General features: G+C 40.0%; 2 protein-coding genes across 2 annotated transcripts in view; one reads left to right on the plus strand and one right to left on the minus strand.

Annotated features, from left to right (window-relative positions):
• caska (calcium/calmodulin-dependent serine protein kinase a) overlaps positions 1-17369 on the minus strand; it is a 600725-nt gene that overhangs the window by 301622 nt on the left and 281734 nt on the right. The window lies entirely within an intron of this gene.
• Positions 14495-15523, plus strand: gpr34b (G protein-coupled receptor 34b). Its single transcript, XM_070892929.1, has one exon. It carries the CDS (start codon positions 14495-14497, stop codon positions 15521-15523), a length of 1029 nt encoding a protein of 342 aa, XP_070749030.1.

Genomic DNA, 17369 nt, shown 5'->3' on the forward strand with positions numbered 1-17369 from the left:
GAGGGATGATATATTGGAAGGATCATCAAAATGAAGCCATATGGATTGAACTGAAGAGCAAAAAAGGGGCAATCACATTGCTTGGAATGTACTCTTGACCCCCCCCCGCCCCCCCCCCCCCCAAACAGTTAAGAGGGAGATCGAAGAGCAAAACTGACTGCAAAAGCTTCTATAGATATGTGAAGAGAAAAAGATTAGTGAAGACAAACGTATGTCCTTTGCGGACAGAATCAGGTGAATTTATAATGGGGAACAAAGAATTTAGCAGACCAATTGAACAAATACTTTGGATTTGTCTTCACTAAGGAAGACACAAATAACCTTCCGGAAATACTAGGGGTTCGAAGGTGTAGCGAAAAGAAGGAACTAAAGGATATCCTTATTAGTCAGGAAATTGTGTTAGGGAAATTGATAGGATTGAAGGCCGATAAATCCCCAGGGCATGATAGTCTACATCCCAGACTACTTAAGGAAGTGGCCCTAGAAATAGTGGATGCATTGCATGATCATTTTCTAACATTCTATTGACTCTGGATCAGTTCCTATGGACTGGAGGGTAGCTAATGTACCACCACTTTTTAAAAAAGGAGGGAGAGAAAACGGGTAATTATAGCCTGACATCGGTGGTGTGGAAAATGTTGGAATCAATTATTAAAGATGAAATAGCAGCGCATTTGGAAAGCAGTGACAGGATCGGTCCAAGACAGCATGGATTTATGAAAGGGAAATCATGCTTGACAAATCTTCTAGAATTTTTTGAGGATGGAACTATTGGAGTGGACATGGGAGAACCAGTGGATGTGGTGTATTTGGACTTTCAAAAGGCTTTTGACAAGGTCCCGCACAAGAGATTGGTGTGCAAAATTAAAGCACATGGTATTGGGGGTAATGTACTGACGTGGATAGAGAACTGGTTGGCAGACTGGAAGCAGAGAGTCGGGATAAACAGGCCCTTTTCAGAATGGCAGGCAGTGACTAGTGGGGTGCCGCAGGGCTCAGTGCTGGGACCCCAGCTATTTACAATATACATCAATAATTTAGATGAAGGAATTGAATGTAATATCTCCAAGTTTGCAGATGACACTAAACTGGGTGGCGGTGTGAGCTGTGAGGAGGATGCTAAGAGACTGCAGGGTGACTTGGACAGGTTAGGTGAGTGGGCAAATGCATGGCAGATGCAGTATAATGTGGATAAATGTGAGGTTATCCACTTTGGTGGCAAAAACAGGAAGACAGAATATTATTTGAATGGTGACAGATTAGGAAAGGAAGAGGTGCAACGAGACCTGGGTGTCATGGTACATCAGTCATTGAAGTTTGGCATGCAGGTACAGCAAGCGGTGAAGGCGGCAAATGGCATGTTGGCCTTCATAGCAAGAGAATTTGAGTATAGGAGCAGGGAGGTCTTACTGCAGTTGTACAGGGCCTTGGTGAGGTCACACCTGAAATATTGTGTTCAGTTTTGGTCTCCTAATCTGAGGAAGGACATTTTTACTATTGAGGGAGTACAGTGAAGGTTCACCAGATTGATTCCCGGGATGGCAGGACTGACATATGAGGAGAGACTGGATTGACTGGGCTTGTATCCACTGGAGTTTAGAAGAATGAGAGGGGATCTCATAGAAACATATAAAATTCTGACGGGATTGGACAGTTAGAGGCAGGAAGAATGTTCCCGTTGCTGGGGAGTTCCAGAACCAGGGGTCACAGTCTAAGAATAAGGGGTAAGCCATTTAGGACCGAGATGAGGATAAACTTCTTCACTCAGAGAGTGGTTAACCTGTGGAATTCTCTACCGCAGAAAGTTGTTGAGGCCAGTTCGTTAGATATATTCAAAAGGGAGTTAGATATGGCCCTTTTGGCCAAAGGGATCAAGGGGTATGGAGAGAAAGCAGGAAAGGGGTACTGAGGTTGAATGCTCAGCCATGATCTTATTGAATGGTGGTGCAGGCTTGAAGCGCCGAATGGCCTACTCCTGCACCTAATTTTTATGTTTCTATGTTGACAAATTTCTGTGATGTGCAGAAACAATAGGGCAGTAATAGTAGAGGGATTTCAACTACCCTATTAGCTGGGATAGAATTAGTGTGAAAGATATAGAGGGAGCAGAATTCTTAAAATACATTCAGGAGAACTTTTTTAGCAATGTACGTAGCAAGCCCAACAAGAGAAGGGGCGGTTTTGGACTTGGCTTTCGGGAATGAAGCTGAGCAGGTGGAAGGGGTAGCAGTGGGTGAGCATTTTGGCGGTAGTGATCATAATTCAGTTAGATTTAGGGTAGTTATGGAAAAGGACAAAGATAGACCAGGAATAAAAGTTCTCAATTGGGAAAAGCCAATTTTTACTAAGTTGAGATGTGATTTAGCAAAAGTGGACTGGAAACAGCTACTTGAAGGTGAATCAGTGTCAGAGCAGTGGGAGGTATTCAAGAAGGAGATAGTGAGAGCTCAGTGCAAGTATGTTCCCTTAAAGAAAAAGGGTGGGACTAACAAATCTAGAGCCCCTTAGATGTCAAGGGGCATACAGGGTACGATAAAGAAAAAAAAGGGAAGCTTATGACAGATACCGAGGGCTCCATACTGCAGAAGAGGAATATAGAAAGTGTTGGGGTGAAGTTAAAAAGGAAATTTGGAAAGCAAAGGAAGGTCATGAAAAAATACTGGCAAGTAAAATCAAGGAAAACCCAAAGATGTTTTATAAATACATTAAGAGCAAGAGGATAATTAAAGGAGTAGGGCCTATTAGGGACCTTAAAGGTAACCTGTGTGTGGAGGCGGAAGACGTGGGTATGGTTCATAATGAATACTTTGTGTTTGTTTTCACAAAAGGGGAGGGATGATGCAGACATTTCAAACAGGGAAGAGGAGTGTGAATTATTAAGATGAAATAAAAATAGAGGGGAAGTATCAAGGGGTTTATAGTCCTTGAAAGTGGATAAATCCCCAGGCCCAGATGAAATGTATCCTAGGCTGTTAAGAGAAGAGAGGAAATAGCAGAGTCTTTGACCATCATTTTCCAATCCCCTCTGGCTACAGAGGATTGGAGGACTGCTAATGTTGTACCGCTGTTTAAAAAGGGAGAAAGGGATAGACCGAGTAATTACAGGCCAGTAAGCCTAATCTTGGTAGTGGAAACATTTTTTGAAAAAATTTTGAGGGGCAGGATAAATCTTCATTTAGAAAGACACGGATTAATCAAGGACAGTCAGCACGGATGTGTTGAGGGAAGGTAGTGTCTGACTAACTTGATTGAATTTTTTGAGGAGGCAACAAGGAGGGATGATGAGGGTAGTGCATTTAATGTAGTCTATATAGATTTTAGCAAGGCTTTTGATAAGTTCCCGCATGGCAGACTAGTCACGAAAGTAAAAGCTCATGGAATCCAAGATAAAGTGACAAGTTGGATCCAAAATTGGCTCAGAGGCAAGACGCAAAGGGTAGTGGTCGAACGGTATTTTTGTGATTGGAAGGCTGTTTCCAATGGGGTTTTGCAGGGCTCAGCACTTGCTTTTTGTGGTATACATCAATGATTTGAACTTGAATGTAGGGGATATGATTAAGAAGTTTGCAGATGATACCAAAATTTGCCGTGTGGTTGATAATGAACAAGCTGAATACCGCAAGAAGAAATCAATGGACTGGTGAGGTGGGCAGAACAGTGGCAAATAGAATTCAATCCGGAGAAGTGTGAGGTAATGCATTTGGGGAGGGCTACCAAGGCAAGGGAATACACAATAAATGGTAGGATACTGAGAAGTGTAGAGGAACAGAAGGACCTTGGAATGCATGTCCACAGATCCCTGAAGGTAGCAGGACAGGTAGAAAAGGTGGTTAAGCAGGCATACGGAATACTTGCCTTTAATAGCCGAGGCACAGAATAAGAGCAGGGAGCTTATGCTTGAACTGTATAAAACACGAGTTAGGCCACCTTTAAAGTACTGCGTGTAGTTCTGGTCACCAAATTACAGGAAGGATGTGATTGCATTCGAGAGGGTACAGAGGAGATTTACAAAGATGCTGCCTGAACTGGAGAGTTTTAGCTATGAGGAAAGATTGGATAGGCTGGGGTTGTTTTCTTTGGAACAGAAGAAGCTGAGGGGAGACCTAATTGAGGTGTATAAAATCATGAAGGGCCTAGGTAAAGTGGATCGGAAGGAGCTATTACCCATAGCACAGGGGTCAATAACCATGGGCATAAATTTAAAGTAAATGGTAGGAGGTTTAGAGGGGATTTGAGGAGAAATATTTTCACCCAGAGGATGGTGGGGGTCTGGAACTCACTGCCTGAAAGGGTGATAGAGGCAGAAACCCTCATAGCATTTAAAAAGTACTTGAATATGCACTTGAAGTGTCATAAGCTACAAGGTTACAGACCAAGAACTGGAAAGTGGGATTAGGCAGGATAGCTCTTTGTAGGCCGGCACAGACACAATGGGCCGAATGGCCTCCTTCTGTGCTGTAAATTTCTATGATTCTATTCATTGAGAAACTGTTTTGACTCTCTTACTAGGATGTACACTTGTGGAATTTGAAACATCAGTCAGTTTCAACCTCCAGCGAGCAAGGAAAATAAGTTCATAGGATTTATCCTTTAGTTTTTTGGGTACATTTTTTAAATTTTTTTTATAAATAGCTAAAAGTTATGGCCCAATAATATAAAAATATACTGTTCCAACTATCCAATGCTCTTCAAAGATGCCAGCAATGTTTCAACCAGTTATGGATCACATATTACAAGGGGTAAGGTGCGTGGCATGTTTCGATACCGAATAATTTGAATGAGGAAAATTTCAAATGAGGTGTTCACCCAATTGCAATGCTGCAAAGCTCACGTGAAGCTAACAAAGTGTTGGTTTACACAAAAGAAAGTTGAGCATTTGAGAAGATTGTGAAGAATTTATGCTCTACAAATGAAAAAGTTGTCAAATGCAATACATTTGAATTGGGATCTTTCCTGAGATTAGATTGGTGCCCAACTTCTCCACGAACTGCGGCGTGAGCACTTGCAAACATAAAAAGAAGTGTAAATTAAGAAATTTCAGAGAAGTATTTCTTCAAAGTAAGCAGCAGTTACTCAACAGTGGTGTTTTAGATTATCACACGAGAAATCTACTGTCTGAGTTTACTTTCCCGATATTAATCAGCAGCAAACAAAAATATATTTAATTGAAGGGAACGATCTGGCCATTATACTCAAGAGTGAAAACATTTCACAGGCATTTGCATAAGATAAATTTGCAACCAATCACAAACCACAGAGGATTATTTTCGGATCCAAGTCAGTTATCCCCATCTTAGGTACTTTAAAAGTGCAACACTTGACTATATAATCAGCAGACTACTCAAAGCTCATCAAGGTTACCAAGAAAATAATTGGTAGTTTATGGCAGAGATGTAAACATGTGCTATTTCTCTTATTTAGATGAGCTGCCCATTTTGGCAAAGGACACTTCAGAAGAGATCCAGATGTAAAGATCCAGTTGTCACACAGGTATGGAACTATGTATTCTTTAGACTATGTATTCTCTAGAACTGCTAGACTTGACTATTCCAACGCACTCCTGGCTGGCCTCCAACATTCCACCTTACGTAAACTTGAGGTCATCCAAAACGCGACTGCCTGTGTCCTAACTCGCACCGAATCCCATTCACCCATCACCCCATTGCGCGCTGTCCTACATTGGCTCCCGGTTAAGCAACGCCTCGATTTCAAAATTCGTATCCTTCTTTTCAAATCCCTTCATGACCTCACCCCTCCCTTTCTCTGCATTTGCCTCCAGTCTCTCCCCCCCCCTCCCCATCTCTGTATTTGCCTCCAGCCACCCCCTCCCCCATCCCCCAAGATATCTGCACTCCTCCAATTCAGCCCTCTTGAGCATCCCTGATTATAATCGCTCAACCATTGTTGGCCGTGCCTTAGGCCATAAGCTCTGAAATTCCCTGCCTAAACCTATCTATCTCTGTTTGCGCCTTAAAACCTACCTCTTTGACCAAACTTTTGGTCACCTGTCCTAATTGCTCCTTATGTGATTGTGTTAAATTTTTTGTCTTATAACATTCCTGTGAAGCGCCTTGGGATGTTTTACTACGTTAAAGGCACCATATAAATACAAGCTACTGTTGTATGCAACTATTTGAAAAAGGAAGTTTTGCTCCTATCAAAACCCATCAGCAGCAGTGTTGGATGTTTTGGGGTTTAGAGTGATATTCCTACCTACACAGAGGTACATTAATGGTGGAACAACACAAGGACCACACTGAAATGTGCCACGTGAAGATGTTGATGAAAAACTATTGCAGGTGATCTGGCCTTGCTATTGAGAGATTTGAGCAGAATTGTGGGGTCATCATGGCTACAACTCTGAGGTGGCCCATTAGAGTCTGGAAAAAGAGCCATAATGATTTTGCAAAGAAGGTTCAATATTATTTGTTACTACTAACGTATAGCCATTCAGAATGTGGAATGATTTCTCACCATCTCAAACGTGCCTTCCAACATCATTGGAATTTATTTGCTTCCAATGCCATTCCAGAGAATGGTCTCTGACAATGGACCATAATTGACTATTGTTGAGTTTGCTAAATTTAAGACATTATAATGGAGTTATATACTCTGTTCCATAATATCGCTCCACCTCAAATAGTGTTCCACCAGAGAAAATTATTTTTCTCTATCTACCCTATCAAATCCTTTAATCATCTTAACCACCTTAATACTCTGATCTATTTTTCTTTCTTAGGTTCAAAGTGGACGACTTCGCACTTCCCCACACTGAACTCATCGGTCACAGGTTTTCCCACAGCTGAGTTAATCCCCTGATTTAACTGAACCAGTTAAATCATGGAATTACCCCAGCTTTATCCATTAGTACAGGGATTGTTTACCACATTCACCTAAAAGAACTGAAAGGGTCAAGAATGGAAAGTCCAAAAATCAATAAAAAAGACAGCAGACACAAGCTGAGCACAATAAAGGATGTACAAATTTAAGGGTGAAGAAAAGAAAAGACTTGCATTTATATAATGCCTTTCACAACCACCAGACATCTCAAAGCGCTTTACAGCCAATGAAGTCCTTTTGAAGTGTAATCACTGTTGTAATGTGGGAAACGCAGCAGCCAATTTGCGCACAGCAAGCTCCCACAAACAGCAATGTGATAATGCCCAGAAAATCGTTTCTTATTATGTTGATTGAGAGATAAATATTAGCTAGGACATCGGGGATAACTGCCCTGAAGAATGTAACAGTTAACAACTGACTGTGATTTGCGTGAATGTTCTATTTATCATGCCTCTATAGCCTTCTTTGTAACTTACCGCATGATCTATTGCACATTATTTCTTTTGTGCATGTATTGAAAATCAAACAGGCACAATGAATTGTGTGGCAAGTTCATTGGTCCATAGACTCCCTTCAAAAGAGAGCTGAAAGCATTGGCAGGTGTGGTTATGATAAATTTTGATTTAGGGAGATTTACACAAAGATTTTTTTTCAATATCCTGGACAATAATGGTGTTAAAATGATCAACCTAATAAAGCTGCAGTCCGTCAAACAACAACAACTTTCATTTATGTAGCACACTTAACGCAACAAAACGTCCTAAGGCACTTAAGAGCGGTATTTGGAAAATGGTGACATGATAGATCCAAGTCAGCATGGATTTGTGAAAGGGAGATCATGCTTGACAAATCTTCTGGAATTTTTTGAGGATGTTTCCAATAAAGTGGACAAAGGAGTACCAGTTGATGTGGTATATTTGGACTCTCAGAAGGCTTTCGACAAGGTCCCACACAGGAGATTAATGTGCAAAGTTAAAGCACATGGGATTGGGGGTAGTGTGCTGACGTGGATTGAGAACTAGTTGTCAGACAGGAAGCAAAGAGTAGGAGTAAATGGGTACTTTTCGGAATGGCAGGCAGTGACTAGTGGGGTACCGCAGGGTTCTGTGCTGGGGCCCCAGTTGTTTACATTGTACATTAATGATTTAGACGAGGGGATTAAATGTAGTATCTCCAAATTTGCGGATGACACTAAGTTGGGTTGCAGTGTGAGCTGCGAGGAGGATGCTATGAGGCTGCAGAGTGACTTGGATAGGTTAGGTGAGTGGGCAAATGCGTGGCAGATGAAGTATAATGTGGATAAATGTGAGGTTATCCACTTTGGTGGTAAAAACAGAGAGACAGACTATTATCTGAATGGTGACAGATTAGGAAAAGGGAAGGTGCAACGAGACCTGGGTGTCATGGTACATCAGTCATTGAAGGTTGGCATGCAGGTACAGCAGGCGGTTAAGAAAGAAAATGGCATGTTGGCCTTCATAGCGAGGGGATTTGAATACAGGGGCAGGGAGGTGTTGCTACAGTTGTACAGGGCCTTGGTGAGGCCACACCTGGAGTATTGTGTACAGTTTTGGTCTCCTAACTTGAGGAAGGACATTCTTGCTATTGAGGGAGTGCAGCGAAGATTCACCAGACTGATTCCCGGGATGGTGGGACTGACCCATCAAGAAAGACTGGATCAACTGGGCTTGTATTCACTGGAGTTCAGAAGAGTGAGAGGGGACCTCATAGAAACGTTTAAAATTCTGACGGGTTTGGACAGGTTGGATGCAGGAAGAATGTTCCCAATGTTGGGGAAGTCCAGAACCAGAGGTCACAGTCTAAGGATAAGGGGTAAGCCATTTAGGACCGAGATAAGGAGAAACTTCTTCACCCAGAGAGTGGTGAACCTGTGGAATTCTCTACCACAGAAAGTAGTTGAGGCCAATTCACTAAATATATTCAAAAGGGAGTTAGATGAAGTCCTTACTACTCGGGGGATCAAGGGGTATGGCGTGAAAGTAGGAAGGGGGTACTGAAGTTTCATGTTCAGCCATGAACTCATTGAATGGCGGTGCAGGCTAGAAGGGCTGAATGGCCTGCTCCTGCACATATTTTCTATGTTTCTATGTATCAATAAAAAAAACATTGTTGAAACCGAGCCACAGAAGGAGATATCAGGACAGATGACCAAAAGCTTGGTCAAAGAGGTAGGTTTTAAGGACAATCTTAAAGGGGGGGAGAGGGCAGGGGGAGAGGTGTAGAGAGGCAGAGAGGTTTAGCGAGGGAATTCCAGAGCTTATGGCCAAGGCAGATGAAAGCACAACCACCAACGGTGGAGCAATTAAAAAGCCAGAATTGGAGGAGTGCAGAGATCTTTTCTTTAGTTAAGAATAAAACAGAAATGATTATAAATTTAGGAATCGTTGTGCAGCCATTTTAATTAGAGTGCCTTGATGGAAAACCTACCTTCAATCATTTGATCCAAATAGTCCATATAATCTTTGAGAAATGATGGATAATACACAGCAATTAGTTCAGTAATCAGGATGTGGGAAATATTGGTAAGGCCACATTTATTGCCCATCCCAATGGTGTTGGTGGGCTGCCATCCAGCAATTATATTTAGAAATGCTTGGATACTTCAGAGGAAATTATCAACCAAATATCGTGAGACTGGAGTCAATCATGTGTAGGCTAGCCTGGGTAGGATTTGCAGGTTCTTGTCCCTAAAGGACATTAGCAAGCCAGATAAGGTTTACAATAATCCAATAGCTTTTCATGGTCATTTTCTGGTGCTAGGCCATAAATTACTGAATTTACTGAATTCAGTTTCACAACCTGTAATGGTGAAATTTGAATCATGACCACTGGGTTACCAGCCCTGTACCATAAACACTACCATAGTATTGATGAAGTTGAGGCAGAAATAGCAAGACGACAGACTTTGCTAGAAATGTTAAGAATAGGGAGATGCTTTGCGTGCATAACACCTGCCAATATCACCAAGATATTATAGGGAGCAAGGAGAAAAATACTCAAGTAAATATAGGAAGAGATAAATGAAACACTGTTGTGTTGTCATCCACTTATCAGATAGAGGCTGATTATAAGCCAGTGGACCTTAAACTAGTAAATGTTCATAACATCACATGCTCATTTTCTTTCATATAGGAACTTGGGACATTTTGGTGCCAGTTTTATTAAGCAAACTAAATAGAAGGATGTTGTATTGAGCTCTTCAGCAGATATCTGCCACCACTCAGCATAATGTCATGTTTCCCCAGGAGTTGCAAATTCTCTTCATTTCCTAATTTTAGGCAATGGGGTGAAATTAGTCAATACCAGAATGCAATTATTTCAATGGGAAAGAAAACCGGGTGCGATGCACAACAGTCTTCTGATTCGCTATCAGCCTGTTTTGTGCTACTGGCATTGACCAATTTCACTCCCACTATTTCCTCTTTTCCAAAATCCCTGGCCTTCGAAAGTACTCAAACAGAAATACCTATATCAAAATCATACTAAATCATATATGGGCCATATTTTTTTGAGAGATTTGTAACCGGGTTTTCGCCACGATTTGACCCTCTGCGGCGAAAACCTGGTCTCAAAGCCTGGGCGGGATCCTCGGGTACCTGTTTGCGGCAGCGCTTCCAAGTATCGCTGGGAAGACGTGCAACGACTCCGATTGCATTTGCGATCGAGTTTTGGCACTTTCCCGACCCATACACCGCGCCCAGAAAAGCAACAGATCAAACCTGTCGATGCAGCCCTGCCAGCAGCGACAAGTCAGAAACCCTGCAAAAAAGGTAAGTTAAAGTTTTTATTTTTTTGCAGTGACTACTTAGTTAAGGGTCTTGTAAATGTTTTTGGAATTTTTTTTTACCCCCCCCCCCTCTCCCCGCCCCAACCAGGCCTCTCTCGCAGCACAAACGACCCCGGACTAAAGTTGCTGAAGGTCACGTTTTTGCAGCGCAAATAATCGTGGAACGTCTCCCTTACTCCAAAGGCCAAAAGTTTGGCCTAAAAACAGTAGCACAGCGAACACAGTAATGTTCACGTATCGCTACCGTTTTCGCCAAAAAACCCCGAAAGCCGAAAATCCGGCCCTTAGTCTGAAATCACTTGGCTTCAAACAAGAACCCAGACTGCATTTCACTAGTACCAAGTCACAATGTGCAGGTGAACAGAAAAGGGTTTGGCTATCTTTGATGACCAACACTAAAAGTGAGTTGATCAGGACATAGTCATTACTAAATTAGCTCTTCTTACCAACCAGCTGCTACAATAAAATAGAGGGTGTTGATCAAAGTAGGACAGAGGAAGATTGGATGTTGACCATAAGCACTTTTGAGCAAGATGCTGGCACAGATGTTGAGGACCAGGGCTACATCTAACATACTTGATACTCACCATTCAAGTAAGCCAGAGAGTACAGATAAAAAACCTTTAGACACTCAGCAGTGGCAGATTTGTTTTTTTAGGATTATTTATATTACTGCTGCAATCAATTCTACAGCACTTTAGTGGAAAAACCAAGATGTATAGAGCACACATTCATAGTGGTTTGTGTAACACATTAGGCATATCTGTACACAATAGTAAATGTCCTCACAATTAACACAACATTTAAAGCCCACAGCCTTTGATATTAAGAATTACACGGAGAAATGCTTGGCACAAAAAGATTTGCACATTTTTTAAACTAATGAAACATGAAGATTATTCCTTTAAACAGTCGGTAAACTGGAAAATTAAACTAAAGAACTACAGTGAAAATGTTTAAAAAAAATACAAACATAGGAACAGATCAGCAATGTCACTGATAAGGAAGGAATCATACAATGCAGGAAGCAATGTTAGGTAGACAATGTCTCTGCCAAAATTCAGGTGATTATTTTTCCCTCACTGTTAATTTGAGCTTATCTTTGCGTTGTTGGGATGAAGAAAGTTGGTCAATATTTTCATATAAAGCCTGAAAAAATGTTACAATCTAGATATGATTGCATATCTAGTCACTGATTTTGAGGAAAGAGAGGGTTAGCTTTCCAATGCAATTGTATTAAAAAGGACAGGGACTTAAAAATATTTTAAATTAAACTTTGTTTAAAACAGATTATCTGGTCATTATCACATCGCTGTTTGTGGGAGCTTGCTGTGTGCAAATTGGCTGCCGTGTTTCCCACATTACAACACTCCAAAAGTATTTCATTGGCTGTAAAGCGCTTTGAGACATCCGGCGGTTGTGAAAGGCACTATATGAATGTAAGTCTTTCTTTTCTTTCTATCATTCCTCCTTATAGGAATATGCCTGGTTTGTACTCCGCCTTGAAGGCTTGGCCCTGCTCATTTACTGTTTCTTTGGCTAAGCTTCGTTTCCAGATCCATTCTCAAATGACTGAAATTGGCTCTCTTCCAACTGGATTGATTTTCACCGTTGATTTTTCTTTGCCTGTTTCCATAATTACTTTAAACCCAATATATTACCACCCAAATGTTCTCCCACTGAAACGCACTCCACGAGCACTACTTCATTCCCTAGAACTAGATCCAGCACCACTTCATTGGGCTAGAAACATACTGATTAAGAAAGTTCTCCTGTACGCATTCTAGGAATTCTTCACCTTCCTTGCCTTTTACTGTTTTTTCCCCAGTCTATATTAGGGTAGTTGAAGTCCCTACTATTACTGCTCTATTATTTCTACATTGCTCCAAAATTTACCTACAGATTTGCTCCTCTATCTCCTCCTTACTCTTTGGGAGTCTATAACAAACACCCAGCAATGTAACAGCTGCTTTTCTGATTCAGTCCTTGAACCCTCTCAAGAACTGTAATATCATCTTTGATCAATACTGCCCCCCCCCCCCGTTCTTTTTTCCTTCCCTATCCCTCCTGAATACACTGTAGCCAGAAATGTTTAGTTCCCCTTTCTGCCCATGTTTAAGCTAGATCTTCATGCCTCTGTTATAACCATTATATCATAACCCCATGTGGCAACTTGTGCATGTAGCTCATCAACCTAATTTGTAACACTCCTCACATTAACACACATGCATTTCAACACAGTGCTCGTCAGCTGTTTTTTCCTCCATTTAATTCCTGCTCTTTCTACACTATTCTTTATTGAACAGGATATGGGGTTTTGTATGATCTGCTTCTGCCTACATGATTAGCAGGAAAGAAGCGGAAACAGTGGAAAGGGAATTAAGTTTATGCGGGGTGCTGAAAACCATGGGTTCAGTCTTCCTGAATATCAACTGGAATGAAAATTTAACTTATCCAACTTGATGTCTGACAGTACATAGATGGTTGCGGAGTTAAGAGAAATGGTGGAAATATACAGATAGATATCATAACAACAACAACTTATATTTATTTAGCGCCTTTAACGTAGTAATACATCCCAAGGTGCTTCACAGGAGTGTTATAAGACAAAAAAACATGCATATGGAAGCTGATCCTGTGCTTGTGGATGATGAAATTAGGAACAACATGCAGATGAGGAAGAGGAGTTAGCCAAGGACAGATTATTAGGGTTGGGATATGTGCTGGTTCTATTTGAACAGTAGAAGTGGAAGCATGCAAGAAGAGTCCCAAAGAACTGGTCATCAGAGGCAAGGCAATGTAAGAGGAAAATGTGATCAGCTACATCAAATGCTGCAGAGAGGTCAAGGAGGACAAAGAGATAATGCACTATGGTCTCTATCACTTGTGACTTTTCAGGACAGTGGCAATGAGCAGGGCAGAAACTAGACTGAAGGGACAGTCAACAATTTTTTTTTCTAGAATTAGGGCAACATTTTTTTTAGGACTAGGGTTAAAGTTACATCAGAATACAGTATGTACAGTGCCACTATAAAAATGCAAAGTATTTCTCTGCAGTAGTTTCTGCTGTCACTTATTGCAGACAGGGATCAGTACTCTGTTTAACATTATCATTTTATATTAATGAACAATGAACAGACCTAGTCAAAATCTATGGCTTGATCATAGAATTATACACCACAGAAGGAGGCCATATAGCCCATCGTGCCTATGCCGGCAGTTTGAAAGAGCAATCCAATTAGTCCCACTCCCTGCTCATTCACCATAGCCTGACCCATTTTTCCTCAAGTATATATTCAATTCTATTTTGAAAGTTACAAGTGAATCGGCTTCCATCACCTTTCAGGCAGTGAATTCCAGATCACAACAATTCGCAGGATAAAACAAATTCTCCACATTTCCCCCTGCTTATTTTGCCAATTATCTTAAATCTGTGTCCTCTAGTTATCAAACTTCCTGCCACTGGAAACAGTTTCTCCCTATCTGCTCTATCAAAACCTTTGATCACCTATTAAATCCCCCCATAACCTTCTCTGCTCTAAGGAAATCAATCCTAGCTTCTCTAATCTCTCCACATAACTGAAATCGCTCATCTGATACAATTTGCATTTAGTAAATATGTGTTGTTTATCATTTCTAAACCAATGTTCTTCCAAGCGATAATTAATTTTGTTCCGGATTATGGTCTCTAGCAGTTTCCCCAACACCGATGTTAGACTTACTGGCCTAACTGAGTAATGTCTTATAAAGAGGTTTTCCTTCTTTTAATAAACTTCATACTAAGAGAGATTCTATTTTATTACAGAAATAAAGCTTACAACCAAAGCATCCTTATTACCTGAAAATATGGAGACTACCAATCTGCTGATGAGCTACTGGCAATCAGAAAATGGAAGTAAATTACTAAAGGCAAGGATGGAGGTGAATACATCAGCTGACCAAAACTGTACCATACACGAGAACTTTCTAATGGTTCTTTTACCAATAGCTTACTCCGTAATTTTTCTAACTGGACTGATAACCAACATTTCAGCACTGTGTATATTTTTCTTCATTCAAAGCAAGAAAAACACCATCCATGTCTACTTGATCAATATGGCAGTTGCAGACCTCCTCTCAATTGTCTGCCTCCCTTTCAGAATAGCATATCATGCAAATCATAACCAATGGATGTTAGGGAAATGGGTCTGCAATATTGTAGGCAATGTATTTTACATGACTATGTATATTAGCATTACACTTTTGGGATTCATTAGTGTGGACCGGTACTTAAAAATTACAAAGCCATTACAGCACTATAAATTACAGAAAGTCAACCGAAGCATCATGATTTGTGGTGCTATCTGGTTTATCTCCAGTCTGTTTGTTATACCAATGCTTTTGAAGCCCAAAACAACTGGCAGTTCCAATGACAATTTCAAGTGCTTCCATTATAGAGAAAAAAATAACTTTAAAGCACACATAAATCTTGTCATTGTGTTAATTTTTTGGATTGTTTTCCTTTTCCTCAGCCTTTCATATGGAAAGATTGCTAAAAAACTTTCAAAGCTCAGTGTCGAAAGACCTGGTTTTTCTAACAGTAAAATTCTCAGCAGAGTTGCAACAAAAACATTCATTGTTCTTTTCATTTTCACCATATGTTTTGTCCCATATCACATCAACCGGTTCTTCTACATTGCATCTCAGCTCCAGCAAACAAGCTGCCACTGGAAAAACGTGGTGAATAAAACAAATGAGATAACACTCTTGCTTTCTGCTTTCAATAGTTGTCTGGATCCAATCATGTACTTTCTGCTCTCCAAGACTGTTAGAAGAACTGTACTGAGTTTAGTGAGTGAAAAATTCCAGAAAGAGACAAGGAGTGAAAGCACTTAAAAGCTGGTATATTTGCCCTGGATGTTCATGGGTCTGTCGCAAACAATTTGAAGTATATAGTCACATTTCTATTTACGTACTCAAAAAAAAAATCAGCAATAGACAAAAAAAAAGTAAGTTCAGATTTGTTTGCACATATAAATAACCGGAACCAGTTTGCATATTCGCGGATAAAGTGGACAGAAATGTAATAAGTAAAAACGAGTTGAAAGTTAGAATTTTTTCCAAGTAAAATCTAATCTCAAAAAGTAAGGATGTTGTGTGATAACTTAAAGCACTTCTTTATTCTCATGTTTTTGAAAGGAAAGGCACTCAAGCATATCAGTTTAATTATTAGAGATGCTGTCCGACTGTGTGGTTAAGTGGATTATGGACAGTATCCTTCCAATTTTGTGACCTAGTTTTAAATCCAGCTTTTCCCTCCGATAGATATACAAGTGCTAAGTGAGAAAGTTTGGGGAGTATCAATCCAATTGCTGGAGAACATGTCATGAGGGTAACCCATAACTGGCAGTCTCACTCAGGGAGGCCATGACAATGGCTGGTAGTAAAATACCACACAGTAGGTAACATTCTTCTGAAGCTGCACTAAAGGAGAAGTACGTTTTACTTAATTATCACGTAATTCTAAATATTATGTAGTGAGATATCTACACTCAATGAATGATCAGACTGCATTAACATTTAATGTTTTAAAATTGGTAGTTACAGGTATCCAGGGAACGGATTTGTAGAGCAGACCTTTATCCAATACATTTATGTTCTGTGATATTAATGTGGTGTTCTATCCATATCTGATGGATCCCATTCATGATTGCTACTGAAAAATAAGTTTACAATGCCACCCTAATGGAAGCTCTACAAAGAAAATCTACCATTTGGAGCATAAAACATGGTAACAAATGGTGAGAGCGATATCAGTAAAAGTACAGTTGTCTATTTGCAACATTCAAATTATGTAAATATACAGAATAATACATTTCCCCTTTAAGGCATTTGTGACAGAAAGGAAGAAGCTTTACCCCGGCTCTAGTTGCGCCATATGTGACCTGAAAGTGCTCAATATAGATTCTGAGCAGCCAAAAAGCGAAAAGTGTGACAAATTTTAACTTTTCATTGGTTAATACATAAATGTCACTTGTTGTGTGCAATATATCCATTATACAAGCATAGAAACTTGTCATGTATGCATTACGAAATTATTCCAACTGTAATACTGATCTTCAGTCGATGTTTCTGGAACAGTTTTATTTGATAAATAGTGCTGATATGAACTGATTATAAAGTTCTGGATAATTGCACGAAAGATATAGCTTGTAGTTTTTACCCAAACCATAGCTTAGCAGAGTGGAGGATTTTAATATTGAACTCTTGACAACCTAAGGTTAGTCAAAATCTATATCTTCTTGCCCATTTATCTATTACTTGCTTTGTGAAAATTAAAGTACAATATACTATTTTTTTTTAAACCCCTGGGAAACTCTGTAAACTTGAAAACACAAAATACTGCAGATAAAAAAACAACACCTGGTTCTAATAAATTAACTTAACCACGGTACTTTTATTAAGTCAGTGAATAACAATATATTAGTATTAAGATAGAATGGTCAATGTTGGACTATCCACATGCAATATAATTTTCCAGTTTATTCTGCAGGACACACACAGAAAGGGACTTTCCCCTTTCTCCAGCAGACAACAGATTTGCCTTCCAGAAGGAGGGAAAGTGAGTTTTAATTAAAATATTTATCAGAATTTAAAACCAAACATGCAAAGAAATATGGGGAAATACAAAATAGGCAAGGCAACAAGTTATATTTATATTGGATAGCATTGATAAATGCTA

The sequence above is a fragment of the Pristiophorus japonicus genome, chromosome 11 (genome assembly GCF_044704955.1).
Source record: "Pristiophorus japonicus isolate sPriJap1 chromosome 11, sPriJap1.hap1, whole genome shotgun sequence".
NCBI lineage: Eukaryota > Metazoa > Chordata > Chondrichthyes > Pristiophoridae > Pristiophorus > Pristiophorus japonicus.

Coding starts and splice junctions, on each gene's coding strand:
- gpr34b (XM_070892929.1), top strand. CDS start 14,495: ATGGAGACTACCAATCTGCTGATGAGCTACTGGCAATCAGAAAATGGA.